Source organism: Styela clava, chromosome 7 (genome assembly GCF_964204865.1).
Source record: "Styela clava chromosome 7, kaStyClav1.hap1.2, whole genome shotgun sequence".
Lineage (NCBI taxonomy): Eukaryota > Metazoa > Chordata > Ascidiacea > Stolidobranchia > Styelidae > Styela > Styela clava.
The window spans coordinates 23,146,727-23,165,972 of record NC_135256.1 but is presented as its reverse complement, the minus strand read 5'-3'; the positions used below and the strand labels follow the sequence as shown (position 1 = coordinate 23,165,972).

General features: G+C 36.4%; 1 protein-coding gene across 1 annotated transcript; it reads left to right on the top strand.

The window, feature by feature from the left end:
- Window positions 1-194: 194 nt before the first annotated feature.
- Window positions 195-9,373, top strand: LOC120327506 (ras-related protein Rap-2a-like). Its single transcript, XM_039393814.2, has 4 exons — window positions 195-453; window positions 1,284-1,512; window positions 4,756-4,984; window positions 6,213-9,373. The coding sequence occupies exons 1-3, from the start codon at window positions 332-334 to the stop codon at window positions 4,945-4,947; spliced, it is 543 nt and encodes a 180-aa protein (XP_039249748.1). The 5' UTR covers window positions 195-331; the 3' UTR covers window positions 4,948-4,984; window positions 6,213-9,373.
- The last annotated feature ends 9,873 nt before the right edge of the window (window positions 9,374-19,246 follow it).

The window sequence follows — 19,246 nt, the reverse complement described above, 5'->3', positions numbered from 1 at the left end:
GAAGATCCCAAGCTGGTGTGATAGAAAGCGCGTTACCAACAATGTGCCAATCCATATTAGAGGGAGATATTTATTTTAAGGATACATGTATGATTAGCAGTAACAGTTATTTATTTCCTTATTATTAAATATTTCCTTAGTGAGAGTCTTGGTTTTATGTCAATATGAAACTTTCATGTTTTGAATTATCATTTTTCTTCATATTCACAGTTACGCAAGCGTGCAACACGTTTTAATAATTTCCTATCAAAGTATTATTTATTCAATCTAGCTGGTTCGGAATTTATCACAGCCGTCTCACAGCAGTGCTGAAACAGAACTTTCTGTTACAATGAGGGAGTTTAAGGTGGTGGTGCTTGGCTCAGGAGGAGTTGGGAAAAGTGCTCTCACTGTTCAGTTTGTCACCGGAACATTTGCTGAAAAATATGATCCAACTATTGAAGATTTTTACAGGTGCGATGCGATTGCGATATTAGAAATACTTTGCAAGTTGGATGTCTAATGAAGCTTTGATACAGCTTGATGTGACTGACTGATCAATAAATTTTGTAGCACCAGTTAGTGTAAAGCTTTTGAAACCAAAGTTTTTTTTATAGTAATTGAAGTATGCCTGGTAAAATAAAAGTGGGGTTATTTGCCTGGTGAACAATTTGTCTTCTGAACATGTCACTAACATCAAAATTATGTTGCTCTGATGGCTCAAATTATCATTTTTTTTTATAAACAACTTCCTAATGCTAAACTATAGAATAATTGTATATGGTCCTGCCTATTTTAAAAAAGAATTCCTGGTTTTCTACTACATGTTGTGACTGGAACTGAGAAAAAAAAAATTTGAAAAATGTTTCCTTGTAGTAAAGTATTTCTATATACCGGTAATTATGGCAAAAAGCCAGCTGTGTAAAACAGCATAGGATGGTGGTATGATGGGATCCCAATAATTAAGTATTCGGTTTGATGCGTCCAGTGCTCATTAGGCTACTTTATAAAAATTGATAAATCATGTTTACCGCTTGCCTGTATATTGTTTCAATGATATTTATATACTGTGGCCAGTGTACATGTTTGAGGTTTATCACTGAACTCTCATACCTCGTAAGGAACATCCTGCTAAGGCCAAGCATTATGCTTTGATCAAACTTCAATTGTGGCTGAAAATATTTGCCAACAGATATCAACCATATTCATCTCTGGTTTAAAGTCTGGCATTCATAATATATCACTCATCAAATTCATACCATAGTGTATATCTACTGTAAAAGCACTTATTTTTATTATTTTAGGAAGGAAATTGAAGTTGACGGCGCACCATCAATATTAGAAATATTGGACACGGCTGGGACAGAACAATTCGCTTCCATGAGGGACCTTTATATTAAAAATGGTCAAGGTTTTATTTTGGTGTACTCACTCGTCAATGCTCAATCATTCCACGATATTAAACCAATGAGAGAACAAATCTGCAGAGTGAAAGGCACAGACAGAGTTCCAATTATATTAGTAGGAAATAAGGTAATTGTGTATTTAAATCTTATATCATATTATGCCTGGTTATCATTTATACATATATAAATTAATGTTAATTGAGAACCTGAGGGATGGGATAAGATGTAATGCGATCACTTGTGGGTTACATCTCATTTTTTACCAGCTGGTATTGGCTTTTGTCATAGATATATTTTGATGTTACTAGTAATCTTGACAGAAAGATGTGTAGAAAATGATTGGATAATGAAAAAAAAATAAATTAAGAAATACGGTACCTTCTGCTTTATATATCGGATTATATTTATTAAATTACAATAAGCATATTTGTCCAGCAATGTAATGTGACTATTTTGTATTATATGACCAATACATTCGTGAGGATTGTTCATTCTTATTCATGATTTAATTTTCAAATCAGTTGATCTCTTGAGTGGGATAAAAATAAAAAAACAATTGGGGGTGACTCAATTTGAAGTTAAATTTAGGACGGCACAAAGGTGTTTTGACAACTGCTGATATCCTAGCAGAATAAGATTATATGTCACTGATGGTTATTATTTACCGCATACCAAAATTGGCATTTTATATAAATCTCATGTTGATTGTTAGTGAAGGCATTTTCATCGTTATTTGTTTTCTGATTATGACTGCATTTTCACAAAAGTTCATTCTCCATACTTGAAATTCCTAAGACACATAATAACATAAATAATATGCAGTTCTGATAGTATGGGAAATAACTAGGATATATAGTAAATATAGGTGATAGGCTACATGTTTGAACTAGGTTATTTCTGGATTATACCAATGTGGAATGTAGATATTTATTTCATTGACTATAGGCCAATCTAGTGGGGCGGTTGAATATCTTTGTTGAGGGGACAGTGTAGAAAAGTAGATGAACAAAGATTGTTATATTATACCATTATAATAATAATACAGGCTGGAGTAGAAATTCTCTCAGATTAATCAAGACTGCTAGTACTACACGGGCAGAAACTTCAGGATTTAGTTTAACGTTTCTGCAGTAACAAAAAACTTGAAAATATTGCAATCAATTGATCCACCTTTAAGTAAACTATGATAATAGCAATGATGGTTTTGAATGCTAAATCCAACATACTAATCATGTATTGTCTCCTATAGAAGTTTCTTTGTGACTGAAACTAGAAACTACTACACATGAAACTAAACCTTTCATGTGTCAAAGTTTGAAAATTTACATCGGTTGTCTGGCTTTTGTTTTATTCACAATAGTACAAAATAATAACTACGGTATTAGTAATTACATTTTAATTTAGTGATTACATGGTAATGTCAGTATTCGTCACACATTAAACTTGGTTGATATAGCTCCAGGGACATTTGACCGTGCTGAACAAGCTTTAATAATAAACTGTCCCTCATTTATTTCATTATTATTAGGTTGCCTAGGCATTTGTTTAATAGTGGTTTGCTTGGCAATTCATCATGCTGAGCCACTGATGGAAGACGGTGATTAAATTTTATTAGCATTACTACTGAATGGAGAATGTCTTTGGCAAATACTGTCTTATCTGTATCGCAAATTTTGTACATACAGTCTGTATGGTACAATGTAGCTACTCGTCTGACGAAAAGCTTTTGCAGTTTTTTCACAAATATTACAATTGTAGTTTGCATGCGTTTTTATCATGCATTGTCCTGTCCTTTAAATCTACTCAGTGTACAATGTGATTGTGCTTTCCACATAAAAAGAACCTTTGTTTCGCTACCTTTGTGGGAAAACCTACTGATGAATTGCTTAATTTTAATTTGCTATAATATGGATTGTGTTACTTTTTCTAATTACCTGTTAAAACTGTAGAATGAAGATATTTCTTGTAAATAATTTTTCAGTTCTGATCTTGTACATGCAAATTCCTAATTGACTAATTGGCTTTATTGTTACTTGAAATGTCTTGGTTTACATAACAAACAAGTACCGGTATGTGGTTAGTGATAATAATTCACGCAAACCATCCCATTCTGCAAAGCAGAAACAGCAAAGTCAAACTATTGAATAATAATATTTTACTATAGGCCACAAGCAGTTTAGCAATGAAATGAATAAATTATTGTATTGGTCATTTAGTGTGTTAATTCTTACATTTGCAAGTTTGTCTGCTTCTAGTCATGTTCTGGTAGTGTTGGTATTGCATAATTGGTGAATGTTGTGTCACTTGTGTGAAAATTCTCTATTTACTCACATTCATATTTTATAGCATAAGTAGAACATGATAGACTAATATAGAAAATATAATATTAAAGTTCCTTGAGTTGTGGAATCAAAAAGATTTTGATCAATCAAATGGGTTAGTGAGACAGCGCAGTTCATTGATTTATCAGACATGTTGAACATTTGGACAACATATTTGAGGTCATGCTGTAATTAGTAGTTTATTTTATTACTATAATAAAATAGTATTCTTTGATGAAAAATGCATGTTAATGATATTGCCATAGATTCATGCAGAATATTATCTTTATTAACTATAAAAGACATTTAAATAAAGGATAAATTACAGGTGATAGAAAATTTCATGATCAGAATTTCATCTTTCAAAAGGAAAACTTGTTAGATTTGACATGAATAATCAAGACCATGAACCCAGAATTTAAAAATTGGGTAGGAAATCTCAAAAATGCGTGCAATCTAGAATATTCCTTGAAAATTAGAAAATGAATTATGCCGCCAAAGGAAAGTAGGATAAAGTGAAGGGGAAGAGGAAAACAGTGAGAAAAACTATCAAGTTGAAAAAAGAAATTATTGCGAAATTTGAGAGTGGTGTTTAAGTGTCTGATCTCATCTTACAGTATGGCATGCCGAAGTCAACCATTTTCATTGTTTTCAAAAAATATAGAAAATGATAAAGAAAGCTAATGTTGTGCAGAGAGTTGCAGCAATTATTATTGATTGAGTACACGTTTTAATAGTTGGTATATTTGGGAATGTGTAAGGACATATTAAAATATTTATCATTGTTTCTCATGGCAAATAAAGTTTCGGACAAATCTGTAGTTGAACACCAATCTTGAACAAATTATGTTCGACTACCGATGTATCATGAAGGAATTCAAATAAACAATACAAGTCAACACTTTTAGGGAATGGATTTTCCCAAATCAGAAATTCCCTTGGTAAAAGCTTATTAAGTGTAAAAATATTGTTATCCAGTGGGAAACTCTAAATATACTGTCAAATACACTGTATATAAGAACAAACTAATATTCTTATTTTGTGTTTAGGTTGATCTGGAGTCTGAACGAGAAGTACGAACACCGGAAGGTGCATCTTTAGCAAATAACTGGGGTTGTCCATTTCTGGAAACATCAGCCAAAAGCAAACGCAACGTCGACGAATTATTCACAGAGATTGTCAGAGAGATGAACTACATGGCTCAACCTCAGAACAACGGAGGATGTTGTAGGATATTGTAGCCAATTTTCCTATCAGAAACCTACTCTTGAGATTCAGGTAAGCCTGTGGAATATGTTTTGCTCAACTCTGAAATATGTTCAGATGAAAAAAGTTGTATAACATACCACTGTATACACAGTACAATGAATGAATTCCAAATTCCTAACCCATGAAAAATATTTTCTTCCATTAAATACACTTTTATATGTATTTAATGTATCTAACTATATACCGCTAATACCGGTATTTGTAAACTATATAGAAGGAATAGTTTTCAAGATTTTGGGAATTCTGAGTATTGTACAAAACATGTTAGTAATAAATAGCTTTTAGTAACTACGAGTCTAAGAATATTAGAAACAACCTTTTTACAGTCTTTAAATTTTGCTAGATAAAATTTGTATCTAGTCTTATTGTTTTCATCAGTCGTACACTGTTCTGCGAATGATATACAGCCCGAGGCTGATAAAGTTATTATAGTCAATATACTTGATTGTAAGCTGAGATAGTCCACAACATTTTGGGTTTTGAAAAATCGTTTTTCCCTTTAGTTTGTGAAATTGAGTTATAATTTTCGGTACTCGAGAGTCAAGATGAAAGTGATTAGAATGCTGGTACTGTGTGTTTTGAAACTTTCTAAAGGGCCCGATATTCACCCCAAATTTTGCTCTGTTCGTTCATTTTTTATTTGTTTTGACAACAATGGTTTTTGGATATTACCCTATTGCATAAATGAGCCTCTGAGTATTGAAATATTTTAATCTTATCTGATTTTTGTTGTTTGCTGTTGATGAGGTTGGCGTATTTATAAAACATTGATTCCGGTCTTATTCAGTTAACAAAAATTTGACAAGTTTACAACCTATAATCATACCCAATAGAATTTGAACATGTGAATTTTATGCATGTTAATCAAGGGATTGATGACAATCCTGTTTTTTTAATAACCCTTCGCATGTTTGTGCATTGTGTTCATTCACCCCATCCCGATGCAGTTGACATTGCAATAGCAGTTGTGATTTTATTTGGAACCATGCTTAGACAAGTAAATTTTGAGGTAATTTTTACTGCCAGTTTTTCACAGTATTACTAATAGCCTATTCAAGCGTTTATGTACATTAGAAGGTATGTGAACACTTTATGTTGGTATTTACTATACTTTGTTGTAGAAGATTCAATTTTATTCAATTAATTTTAGATAATTATTTTTAAAAAATAAATATGTTTTCAATCTCGTTTTGATCTGTTCGTGTGGTCAACTAAAAAACCTTTTTTGTTTTTGCAGAATTGCAGTGATGGTTAATAAGGAAGAGTTGGAATATTGATCTTATGTTTTCAAACTGGACTTGGGTGAACAAAATACTACTATTTATGGTGATCTCGTTCTAAGATGTATATTTTATTGCTTCACAAACTAAAATACCTGTTTGATCTTGGTAACCCAGTGGGTCAGTGTTATGTATGAAGCAATGCAACTGCATGGATATGCAGAAGATTTCCTTCCAACTTTGTGCATTCCTGACAAAATAATGCATCGAGTCGAACTTCATTGTTAACTATAATAAAGTAATTGAATTTTCAATGCACTTATCACACTCATCAAGGATTTTCTGTGTTTCTGCTGTTCGAGAACTAAAAGTGGATGGTCTATGACAAAAAATGCAGTTAACATGGATTTTCTTGAATTATTTGATCCTAAGGTTTGCATGTATGTATGTACTACATGCTTTGAGAGAAGCTTTGTCCATCATTTTTTTTTTCTTCATTTTTTGTGACTTTAAACTAAATCTAATTTTATCTTATAAACTTATCAAGTATTTCAGCTCGCAGATCTGAACCATGTAAATTCGAATATTATGGGGATGTGTTGATTATGGTTTATGTCAAGATAAATAAATCATGATTTTGTTAGAACAAAGAAAAGTGCTTCTTTTATTTGCATTTTTTTATTGATGCTGTAAATGGTACCATATGCTTACTTACTTTTTGTATTAAATATATTTCTCTATTTCTTATTTTTGGGTGGCTGGATTCTGCATAGATTTTGTGCTGACATAATGGTAAATATTCATTGTGGTATGCCACCTTTCTGATGAGTAAAACTTAGAAATTTTTATTGTCAAGGTTGTTTGGGGAAAACAGTCAAAAAGTGATAGCCTATTTCTGCTTCTGTTCACAAAATGAGTGTTCCCATATATATTGCCAACCCTAATTGCTTGTGTAAACTAAACATTTCATTCATTTTATGCGTTGGGGGATTGGGGGATGTGATTCAAAAATATTTTGTAATAGTTCGGAATGATGATCATATGGGGAAATCTGCTAGAGTTATAATTTAGTCCTCTAGAAGTTGGTGTAAACTGTAAACTATGGCATGGAACTAAAATTCATTAATTCCATGGTTATTTATGATCGTATTATTTTAAAAAGTTTATTTGTATTTATTCAAAAAAATTTGTAAGTAACATTTTCATCATTTCCAATGATGTCGTGAATGTTTTTCTCAAATTTTCATAGTATCAATTTTGCCAGACTCCGGTAATCCTATATTGCCAGAATTTGTTGAAAATTTTGTTTGTGTGTAAGAATATTTAAGAACATATGTCTGGTTTCATAAATCAGTTTAAAATATCAAATCAAAAATTGCCACCAATAATTTGACACTTTTGTTTTCAAACGACTTTTCAAATTAGTTCATTACCAATCGTATTTTTGGTTAATCCAAGTTTGAACCGATATAAATTTTTATTGTCCCATCAAGATCTATCCAATCTGCAACAAATAATAATTTGAGCACACTTTGATAATCTGCAGAATGTTATTCGTCAACGTCGAACACTCCAGCACAACTGAGACAGTATTGGCTGGAACTGATAAAACTGGTTACTTCAACATCTGAAAATAATCTTGCTGGTGACTTTCAATTATTAACATGGGGTATGGGTCATGATTTGTATTGGATGGGAACACAAGTTTTGGACTTGCTTTGTTTCAGTATTTGAATTTTGTGAATAATTTATTTGCATATAAGGATTTTCACTATTTCAACTATTCTATTGGCTTTTGGTTTACATCATTGGCAATTTGAATGTCGGTTACAACCAACACTCCCGCGCAGTGCCGTAGCCAGGAGGGTTCGACGATTGTTTTCGACAGCGCGGCTGTTGACATCTTTTTATTAGCCCCCTCCCCCAATTCTCCTTTGCGAGTATCTGTCCACACCTATTGTCTTGTGTCACAAGGACATCGATAATCACACATGGAATTGTGCGTACAGTGAGGAAAACTTGAAAACTGTTTTAACACTATTTTGGATTGGATATCGTAAATCGCACACATTTTGCTTAGTTACAAACCCAGAAAATACCATGTGCCTTTATCCATTTTCGTTTTTAAACAACAGTATTTCATATCAGCTCTATGAATTTATTCCGGATCATGATGAAAAGTTTGTATTTCACGGACCGTACGACGCACTTTAAATCTCTTATTTTTCTCAAAAATCGACCTTTCGCCTTATAAGTCGATGCGCCTAATGTATGGATCAGGTACTGCTTTATTGCCTACACTAAAAACCAGTACCGAGACCATTGTTTTTTAACAAACCACAGTTTTACCTTTTTCTTTGAATAAGATACAATAACTGTTAAAAATGTCGAGTTTTTTTTTGTTTAATGAGCTTTGTACGGTATCCCGACGACACTCCATAAATGCAGTTGCGTCTTATTGTCCGACGCGCCTTATCTATGGTATGACCCTCAATCGAAACAACTTATTGTCGGTGCGCGCCTTATGGTCCGTAATATACCACATTGTAATGTATGTTCCCTCAATTTACCATTCTACTTGAATTAGTTGTATTCCTTGGGATTGTAGCTGGGGTAGAGGCGTTTTAGCAGTGTTCGTTTACGTTGAAAGCAATTATTATGATATGACATTTTAGGGAATTTCCGACCGTGGATTGTGTATTTTGCGTATCAAAAAAATCAATTTCAGCTGTAAAAGTCGGCTCTTTTATCGATCGTTATAATAGGTACCATTGTTTTAAAAGCCTCTGCGAGAGAATTTTCGGGAGTTTTGGACTGCTCCGTTTGGTTGGTTGCGCCCTTGTTTGTTTTTGTCTAGCAGTTTTGAAATTCTATCTAACTCGTGCTTAATACTCATGAGCTCTTCACACCTGTGGAAGTTTTACTTGTACATCATGTGCACTGAGTGACGCTTTTCCTCAAAAAGCTTATCAATAGTCTCATTATTGGCATTCACCTTATAGCAATAGTGAAATGCGGAACAATGGCGAAGTTAACACCTCTGACTTGAAATATATTATTGCAATTTTTTTGTATGTTTCCCGTGCCAGAATTTTATCCTTGTTGGCGGTTGACTTTGTGTATCTTTTTTAATCTGTTAGTATGATATTATTAACAATTAATAAATATTATTAGTATACATGCGCGTGTACAATGTTCATTGAATCATTGGTATTGTTTGAAATAATAGCTAAACGGCAAGACTCTCGTGTATAGGTTATAGATGACGGACATCGGTTTAGGCGAAAGTACATACCCCATCCGTAAGTTGGGAAGTTTGATTTGCATCGAATCGAGCTACCAGGTAAGCAACGAATTGCTGGAGCGTGTTTTTGACAAACAATCCGCTTTAAAATATAGGCCTATTCCGTGAACTCCTCTTCCTTTGCCTGAATTTTCAATTCGCATGCAGAGTGATATGTTTATCTCTCGGATAAGAGGACTACAAAAAAGTTTCAACAACTGCGCTTTCTTAAATGCCTCATTGTAATATACCTTGTGATCACTTGTTAATTTTTAAAAACTTGGCCATTACGAGATTATGCCTTTAGTTATAGGAGGAATATAGAATGTCTGAAATATATCCTTTCCGTTGAGCAGTTGGGGATCAATTTGTGGACGAAGAACACGTTTTTATATATAATTTTCGGTTCACGGATATTTAGTTGCTGTCCGGCTGTATCGTCTTTATACGTCCGGCATTATCCCTGGAGGTCATCCCCCAAATTCCTTTCTCAGTTGAGTTAGCCCGGACCTCGAAACCGACATCAGCAATTATTCTTGCCTTACAGCCAGATCTCAAATAAGCTGACGAATATGCATTAGTCAATAAATTTTTCATTCGACATTTCTCATCGCTCATACCATTCAGATTTAGCATTTCCAGAGTCAATAAACCTGGAGGCCCGGCAAGCGAATGAAGGTTTGGTATAAAATTTGAACATGGCTCGTAAATAAAAGATTTTATTTCATAAAGCAATATATTATATTAGTCAAATGCTCTGTTTTTTACCACATTACTATTTTGGAGAATATTTTTTTCATGGTGGACTTAACATTGAACGGGAAAACTATGGATTGAAGGATGTGAAAATAGTGGAACAAACAACTTTTCCTTCTTTACCCAGTTTCAATATAAATCAATAAACTTATTTAATAATTAGCTCACCATTCTAATCTATTACACTATGTAACACACTTTTTGTTCCGGTCTTCTAATTATTATTATTTTCTAATTGGTTACACCGAAAAACTGAAGGACAATTACGTAATTTTTTTTAATTTTGGTTTGGTGAAAATGTTTATTTTTTCAAAAATCGTTTTTTTGTGATATAAAACGGCAAAAAAACCTTCAGTAGGCTATAACATAGTCTGGTGCTATTTCTTAGTGTTATTAATCTTCCATAGATGTGTTTCTTGTAGTCCATGTAATTAATCTTAAAGAAAGTGATACAAACCCATTGTAAATAAATAACTATTTATTTTCCAAATTTCCAACCGTCGATTTCACGAATAAGCTCCCATATGTAGTCACTATCGTGCCCTCATCGTACTGTCATTGGTAACGGACGCTTACAATCAAACTATGCCGCGATAGTGTGTATAATGGCAAGTTTTGGATGTATTATTGACATCAATGTTTAGCTGGAACAGTTGTAGGGTCCCATTTGATGTTGCCTTTAGTCCTTTACTGTCAAAAAATTCAGTTCTTTTTAGTCATTTCGTCCTGTTGTAGTGTGAAATTACGCGTCTCTTCTTTCCTAATGGCAATATCACCATGTAATCGAACGCTTCCCATACGTTCATACATACATTCATCTGGTATGTTACAAAAAAATTAAAGTTCATCGGATACGAATAAAATCTCCGCCAGTGGATAGACCTAAGTCCGTGTTTTAAAGTGTTTTTTGCAGTGTTTTAAAACACGTCTGTAAATTTACTTCAATATCATTAATGATATGAAACTTTTTAAATCGTTAGTCTCTCGATATGCGTCACATGTATGAAAAATCACGACTATTGCAGAATTTTATTCTGGTAACAGTTATCCAAGCCGCCATCGGATTGTCTCAAATTCAGCGTTATAACAAGGAATGTTAGCTCGACAGTAATTCGTTCCGGATGGAATTAACGATGTTATTATTATTATTATACAAGCTTCATAAAAATCGGTAAACCGGAATCTAGGGGTTTTCAAAGATTTTATTTCTGCAACTGACCGATTTTAGCGGGTTTAGATATCAAAGGGCCCGCCAGAGAATGTACGCTCACGCCTACCAGAGAGCATTATTCGAGGTGTTACATACTCTTACGGGAACTCCCATTCAATACTTTTTTCACTCAGAGATTGCACACGTCAGTGGCGGCGCGTGGTCATTTTGACAACCGGGGCAAGCTACTGCGGGACCAAGTCACCCCCATCTACGGGGACAGGATGAGCGCTGTAAGTTCTCCCATCATTTTATGAGTATAAAAACCATTCCATCGGTAACAACCAATCGGCAAAAGCGACAATTTTTAACGATAAGAAAGTGTCTTTAAAACCGGTCCAAGTCAAGGGATTAATAAATATAGACATAGTTTATTTTGAAACCTCTTTCAAAAGGAAAGGCAATATTTACCCAGATAAATACATTGACATATTAACAGAAACTTCGGGAAAGCAGACAAAACCTAAAATAAGGTTTAAAACGTTACTATGAAGAAAGGAAAGTTAATGCAAAGATAAGGACATGCGTCGCTCACTCATAGATATATATGCTGCTAGACTTATACTGCTTGAACATATATGCAACACGCCGCGGTTTCTTGGAAGCAAAATGCTCAATAACGCGCTGATTAAAGTCATGCATCCCAGAAATAACGTCTCTGTGAATGGATAAAACAGCCAAGGAATTTAATCTATCTTGCTTCATTGTGTTTCTGAGATACGTTTTAATACGCTTCAGCGTGCTGAATGTTCGCTCTGCGTCGGCGGAAGAAATAGGCGTCGTCAAAATGATGTCCAGAAATTTTGCAGACGCCGCAAAGGTAGTTACTAGAGTGTTATCTATGAGGAACCCATAGAGCGCGCAAGTTGATGTGATGTTCAAAAAAGTTTGATTGGTGTATATACATCGCAATTCATTTTCCAATTTACCCACGTTTATCATGGTAAAATTTGGAGACAGTAGCCAACAAATGGATGGAAAATTGACGTGCAAATTTTGAAAAATTTTGGGGTTCATCAAAGAGAACGCGGCAAGGTGTTCAGTGCGCAGACGATCGCCTATTTAATTCACCAGAATGTCACAGCATTCCTTTGCAGACAAAATCAAACGCTGCGTTGTTTGCCCGCGGCGTAAAGAAGCACTCCATGTGTCGTCGTATTTTATTGTTTCCCGGATACGAGATACAGCATCGCAGAAGTCTGAAATACACGACTGCACAGACGCTCCATCCATTAGCCTTGACTGCAATGTGCCGTATAATCCATCCACGTGATAGAATATTGTGGAGAAAAAAGCGAGAAAAAATGAAAACTCACCATCTTCTAGCAGACGCTTTAGACCTGCCGCCCCCCTCACAGAGCGTTCGTCCCAAACTGGAGAGCTCTGAATGCCATTGAAACAATCAATGAGCTCAGTCCTAATTTCGGACACCACGCGTGATTGGAAGTTCCAACGTGTTTGTGCACAAGCTGGGAGACGGCGGCTACATATCTGGCGAAGGTGGTCAGAGCGCTTCGGAGAAACGAAAAAAAATGAAGAAAACCCCGAAACATTTGCAAAAAATATACGGACGAGAGGGGTATCAAGACACATATTTTTAATAACGAGGTTAAATTGGTGTGCATAACAATGTAAAAAATGCGCATGAGGAAAATATTCTTTTATATAAACTTGAACACCATGTTTCGACCCACTCATGACTGCCGCGCCGTCATAAGTTTGAGCTATCAATTTTGACTTCGCGTTGTAAGGCTGTAACACTTCTTTCAGTACAGCCGATATCCCGCAAGCCGTGCGATCAACGATTGGTACTGTGGCGTACCAAAATTGATATCACCACTCAGGTTCTTTCTGCCAGCTTATCGGACACTGAAGTTGCAATAGATGTCGTTCACAAAACAATCTTCTTGCGGTTCCAATCACAGCAGAGTAACTAAGTTAACTAACTAGATTAATTATACACCTGTAAGAACTTAATACAACCAAATACTCCAATCAGAAATACAATAAACAAATAAAAACACAGTACAAATACCGTAGGATACATACGTAACACAAGATACGGAATTGGTCTATGACGTCACAGTCATGAACTATTTACTTATAATGGGATATAAAAAACCGGGTAAAACATACCTAGATACACATAAGAATAACTAGTATGACACTAAAGATACAACACAAATCCTATCTTACCGACAAACACGTAATATACATGGAAATACGCATAGAAATATGGAAATCACACAGGAAATAAACTGCGAAAATAGACTAGTTACGGAAGTGTTAAATACAAGCTAACTAGTGAACAGAGCTATGCCAAACTGGAGAAATAGTAAACCTGCACTACTAATATCATTTTACAACAAGAATTACATAGATTTACGGCATTAAAACACTATAATAATAACCTAATATACAGAGGAATATCTACACTGCCGGCAGTCTGACAAACCAGCTACAAGAGAAAGTTACACAGTTGTTCACTAGTGACTCAAGTGGTAAGAATAAATATGGGCGTACAGAATAAAACAGAGTTATAGACGTGGTCGTCTCATTACTCCCCCCTTTTTCAGATGGGAAATTACAAAGAAATTTTCCATCTTCAAAATTGAAAATCCATAAAAATATGAAGAAAATGTAAAGAACTGTACACTCAAATGAAATGTATATCTAAAAACAAAACAATGAATTGTTAAAAACATGATAAAAGCACTATCACAGTCAAATCAAATGTAATCATCCAAATATCTAGGCCTTCGCCTAGTACGTTGGTTATTATCAGAGTTCGCATCAACTGTAACTTCTTCTGGTACAGTGTCTGGCCTTGAAGAAAAAGGTAATTCTTCAAATATATCATGAGCAATCTGCTCATCATTTTCCATAATAGGTTCCACATCAGGTAAAATGTCAAATCCGGTTAAGTCAATGTCGTTGTCTTCTTCATCTTCATGAAGGTAAGGTCTTAACTTGTCAACGTGTACAATTCGAGAACGTGTTCCCGAATTCTTCTGGATCCTATACAAGTGATTAGGTAAACAGTCCACAATTCGATAAGGTCCAATCCAAGGAATACTCAGCTTGCGATGCTTTGGTGGATAATAATACCACACCAATTCATCTCTCTGGAAAGTAAGTGGTTTAACACCCAGATCAAAATTTCGCTTTTGTCTGGTTGCAGCAGCATTTAGATGTTGCCTAGCATGAAGAAAAACTTTTTCAGTTGCACAGGAAAACCATTCGACAAACTCAGTGTAACAAGGATGAGTTGATGACTCTGGTTTGCCAAACATAACATCAACAGGCATCTCGATTTCTCGTCCAAGCATTAACTTGTTCGGTGAATATCCTGTACTATCATGTACAGTGGAGCGATATGCCATGCAAAGATATGGGAGATGGTCGTCCCAATCATTTCGATTCTCATTCACAAAAGCTTTCAACATCTGCTGTATGGTCCTGTTGAAACGTTCAACTTGTCCATCTGAACGAGGATGATATGGAGTTGTTCGAGTCTTTTGAATCCCGTACAATTGACACATTTCTGAAAATAATTTTGATTCAAAGTCTCTTCCTTGATCTGAGTGGAGAATTCTTGGTACCCCAAATCTCGAAAAGAATTGAGTAACCAATGCATCAGCAGTGGTGTCTGCTCGCTGATTTGGTAAAGCAAAACATTCCACCCATTTAGAGAAATAGTCCGACAAAACCAAAATGTGTTCATTTCCATTTTCAGTTACAGGCAATGGTCCAAGAAAATCAATGGCGATCCTTTCCATAGGAGCTCCAGATATAAGTTGTTTCAAATCTCCCTGTCTTCTTCCGTAAAGCATCTTGGTCGAAGCACAAGACTTGCAAAATTTGCACCATTTCAGAATGTCCCTTTTGAAACCAGGCCAATAAAATCTGCGCCTTATACTCTTGAAAGTTCGATTAGCACCAAGATGGCCTGCAGTGCGCAAAGAATGGAGCTTATGAAACAAGTCCTGCCTCAAATTTGATGGAACAACCAATTGGATATGCGATTCCTCCGATTTACAATCAGGAATCCAACGACGATAGAGAAGTCCATTATCTACAAAAATCGAGTCCCATTGTGACATCAAACGTTTGGTCACTGTTGACTCAGGCATGTATTCTTGAATGTCAGGTTTCTGAGCAGTAAGTTGTTTCCATTTCAAAACAGCAGAAATATCTGGATCTTCACTTTGCCAAGATTTAATTTGCTCATCCGTGTAGGTATTTAGCCAATTACAATCGGAACCGTCTGACAATGATTGACCGGGCTGTTTTGATTTTGCACTTACAATAACATTACTCACAGCCACATCACCATTGGTACCACAATCAGAACAATCTTCTCGCTTGCATTTGCGAACTTGGCGTGACAATCCATCAGCATTGCCATGTTTCACGCCCGGTCTGTGTTCAATCTTGAAGTCATAAGCACCAAGTGTTAATATCCATCTTGCTAACATTCCTTGAGGTTCACGAAAATTGATCAACCATTTCAGAGCAGCATGATCTGTGCGAATTCTGAACGGTCTCCCGAGAAGAAAATGACTGAAGTGACGAACAGCCCACACCACAGCTAATAGTTCCCGGTGTGTAGCACAGTATCTACGTTGAGACTTGGACATAGTCTTACTGGCATAAGAAAGTACACTTTCATTGTCGTCCTGAACTTGAGATAACACTGCACCAATCCCAAAACCACTGGCATCAGTATCCAATACAAATTCGCCGACTGTTCTAGGAAAGCTAAGAATTGGAGCTGATGTCAGACAATGTTTCAACGTCTCAAAAGCCTTTTGACATTCATTACTCCATACAAATGGAATATTCTTCCTGGTCAATCGAATAAGAGGTCCAGCAATTGTTGAATAATCTTGAACAAACTTCCGGTAGTAGTTCGCTGTGCCTAGAAAACTACGAATATCGCTGACAGAATTTGGCGTTTTCCATTCTTTAATAGCCGCAACATTTCCAGGGTCGCAACAGACACCGTCAGATGAAATAAGATAACCAAGATAAGAGGTGCTTCGACGGAAAAGTTTACATTTCGAGGGCTTCAATCGTAAACCGGCACGGCGAAGTCTTATAAAAACTTCCCGAAGATTTGAGAGTGCCATTGAGAAATCACTACCATGAGCCAAAACATCATCAAGAAAATTGAAACACCCGTTCCACAGAAGATCACCAAGGATATTGTCCATCATCCGTTCGAATGTTGCAGGAGCATTCGCTAAACCAAATGGCATCACCACAAAGTGAAAATGTCCACGACCAGGGATGCTGAATGCTGTCTTTTCGCGGTCTGCAGGGTCAACCTCCACTTGCCAATATCCGCTTGCGAGATCAAGAGTTGAGAACCATTGGGCTCCGTTTAAGGACTCAATGATATCCTCAATACGCGACAAGGGATATGCGTCCTTGTATGTGACGTCATTAAGCAATCTAAAATCCACGCAAAATCTGGTAGAACCATCCTTTTTGGGAACCAGGACAATGGGAGAAGAATATGGGGAATCGCTGGGTTCTATGACACCCTGAGCCAGCATATTATCAACAGCTTCTTCGGCCATCTTCCTACGCGCCCACCCCATTCGACGAGGAGCCTGCCGAATCGGCTGTGGTGTGGTTGTGATGATCCTATGCTTTGCTGCTGAAGTACGGCCAAGTTCACCATCTGGTCCTACAAATACATCATGGAATTCACAAACCAAATTGACCAACTGTTCACGTTGACTCGGGGTTAGATCCTCAACGGAATTGACCATGTCATGTAGATGTTCTGGTAATTCAGAAGCTATAACCCGATTATCGGATTCGTCAACTTGAATTTGTGCTACAAGTTGAGGATGTGCAATACCAATCAAAGATCCAGCCCTGATCTTAAGTTGTCTGCCTTTTTGGTTCACCGCTAGAACAGGAACAGTGGACTTTCCTGGATCCACAACAGAAGAGATCAGCTGAATGCCATCAGCGAGGAAAGAAGAATTCAGCGGTTCAACAAGAGCAGCAACGTCAGACAAATTGCTTTTCGGCCAAGGACGACTAAGTTGTGCAGGGATAACAACCTTAGAATATGGCGGTATAGTAATATCTTCTCGAACAGTTACACGACAACACGGTACAGACTTTTCAGTAAACAGTTTGATTTCATGACCCTCTATCATCATGTGTCCAGATGATAAGTAAAGAACGCAATCATGTTCTCGGAAATAGTCCATGCCCAAAATACCATTAGACATACCTAGGTTGGCAACAACAACAGTGCGTCGTGATGCAAAAGAATCAATAGACAAATCAACTTCCAATGTACCCAGTGGTGATAAATCATGTCCTCCCACTGCAACAAGAGATTCTTCGAGCGGTGCTAAATGTGCTTCTTTCCCACCTATAGCCTCAAAGATGGAAATGTCGATCAGAGTAGTCATAGCACCACTATCTACAAGAAAATTGAACGGTTGATTGTTTACAAGTACCTTCGCATGCCAACTATTGTCATATTGCAAGGAACAAATATTCAGGTCTATATTCTGGTTCGTTGGTCCGTCATCAAGTAATAATTCAGCGGACAGGAAGAGGAAGCAGCTGTTGCAGGATCAGCGGGATTCTGAAGATGTGGACAATCCCGTTTAAGATGACCAGTCTGCTTGCAATTAAAACATGCCTTGCAATCCCTGCCCCAATGACCATGTTTACCACATCGAGGACACGGGTTGCGTGGTACACCATCAAAATTGCGATTGTTGGCACGCGGTTTAACATATCCTATAATCTCATCCAGTTTCTGTACAAGTAACTTGATACTGTCTTCAAGAGAAAAGTCGCTTTGCTGATTAACTACATTACCAGTATTGCTCTGTTTCACTGCTGCAATGCGCGGTTTAGACATGTTCTTTCCCTCGGAGTGGTTATTATCAACAGAGTAATACAGTGTCGCAAGAGACAAAGCCTTTTCAAAAGTATCAGGCTGTTGCATGGTAACATGCTTGATCATGCTTTCATCGGTTAGACCGGCAAGAAATTGCGATTTCAAAATATCATCTTGACCAGTAATATCCAGATTTGGGTAGGCAAGAATAACAAGCTCTTTCAACTTATTACCGTAATCCCGTGGCGCTTCATTTGTCTTAATCCTACGACAGTGAAATGTAGTACGGTAGGAGCTCTCATTTCCGGCAGGTTTGAAGAAATGATTGAAATGAGTCACAATATCACGATAGCTAGTACGTTTCATATCTGGTAAATCTTTCAACACATTTAGAGCTTGACCTGTCATGCAAGTAGCCAATTCTAATCCCGCAGTGTCGTCATCCCACTGATTATAACTGGTAACCAATTCAAAATGGCATAAATAACTGGGCCACGTCATGACAGTGGATCCATCGAAATACATTGGCTTTTTGGCATTTCTTGCCATCATCGTAGCATTAGCTGTGCTATCGTGAACACTACGACTAACATTGGCATTTGAGACACTACTAGCGCTCACTGGAGGAGCTGATTGTGTAGCCACTGTAACCATTTTCGGCCTAGTACTAAGTTGCCTTCTGACATTTGTGCCCTCATTACCATTATCATTCAAAAAAGGAATTGTAGGTGCAAGGTTACTCACATGATCATTTTCCAAAAATTTCACTTCTAATGTCTGCGAGAACGCATTCCGCTTCCCTTCTGGCTGTCCATCTTCTGATCCAAAATCAGAAATTTCCTCATGCTTGAGAACAGGTGCTGCTTTTGGAACAACTGTTGCTGGTGTTGAAGTGATCAGGCTGACATTTGGGTCATGTGAC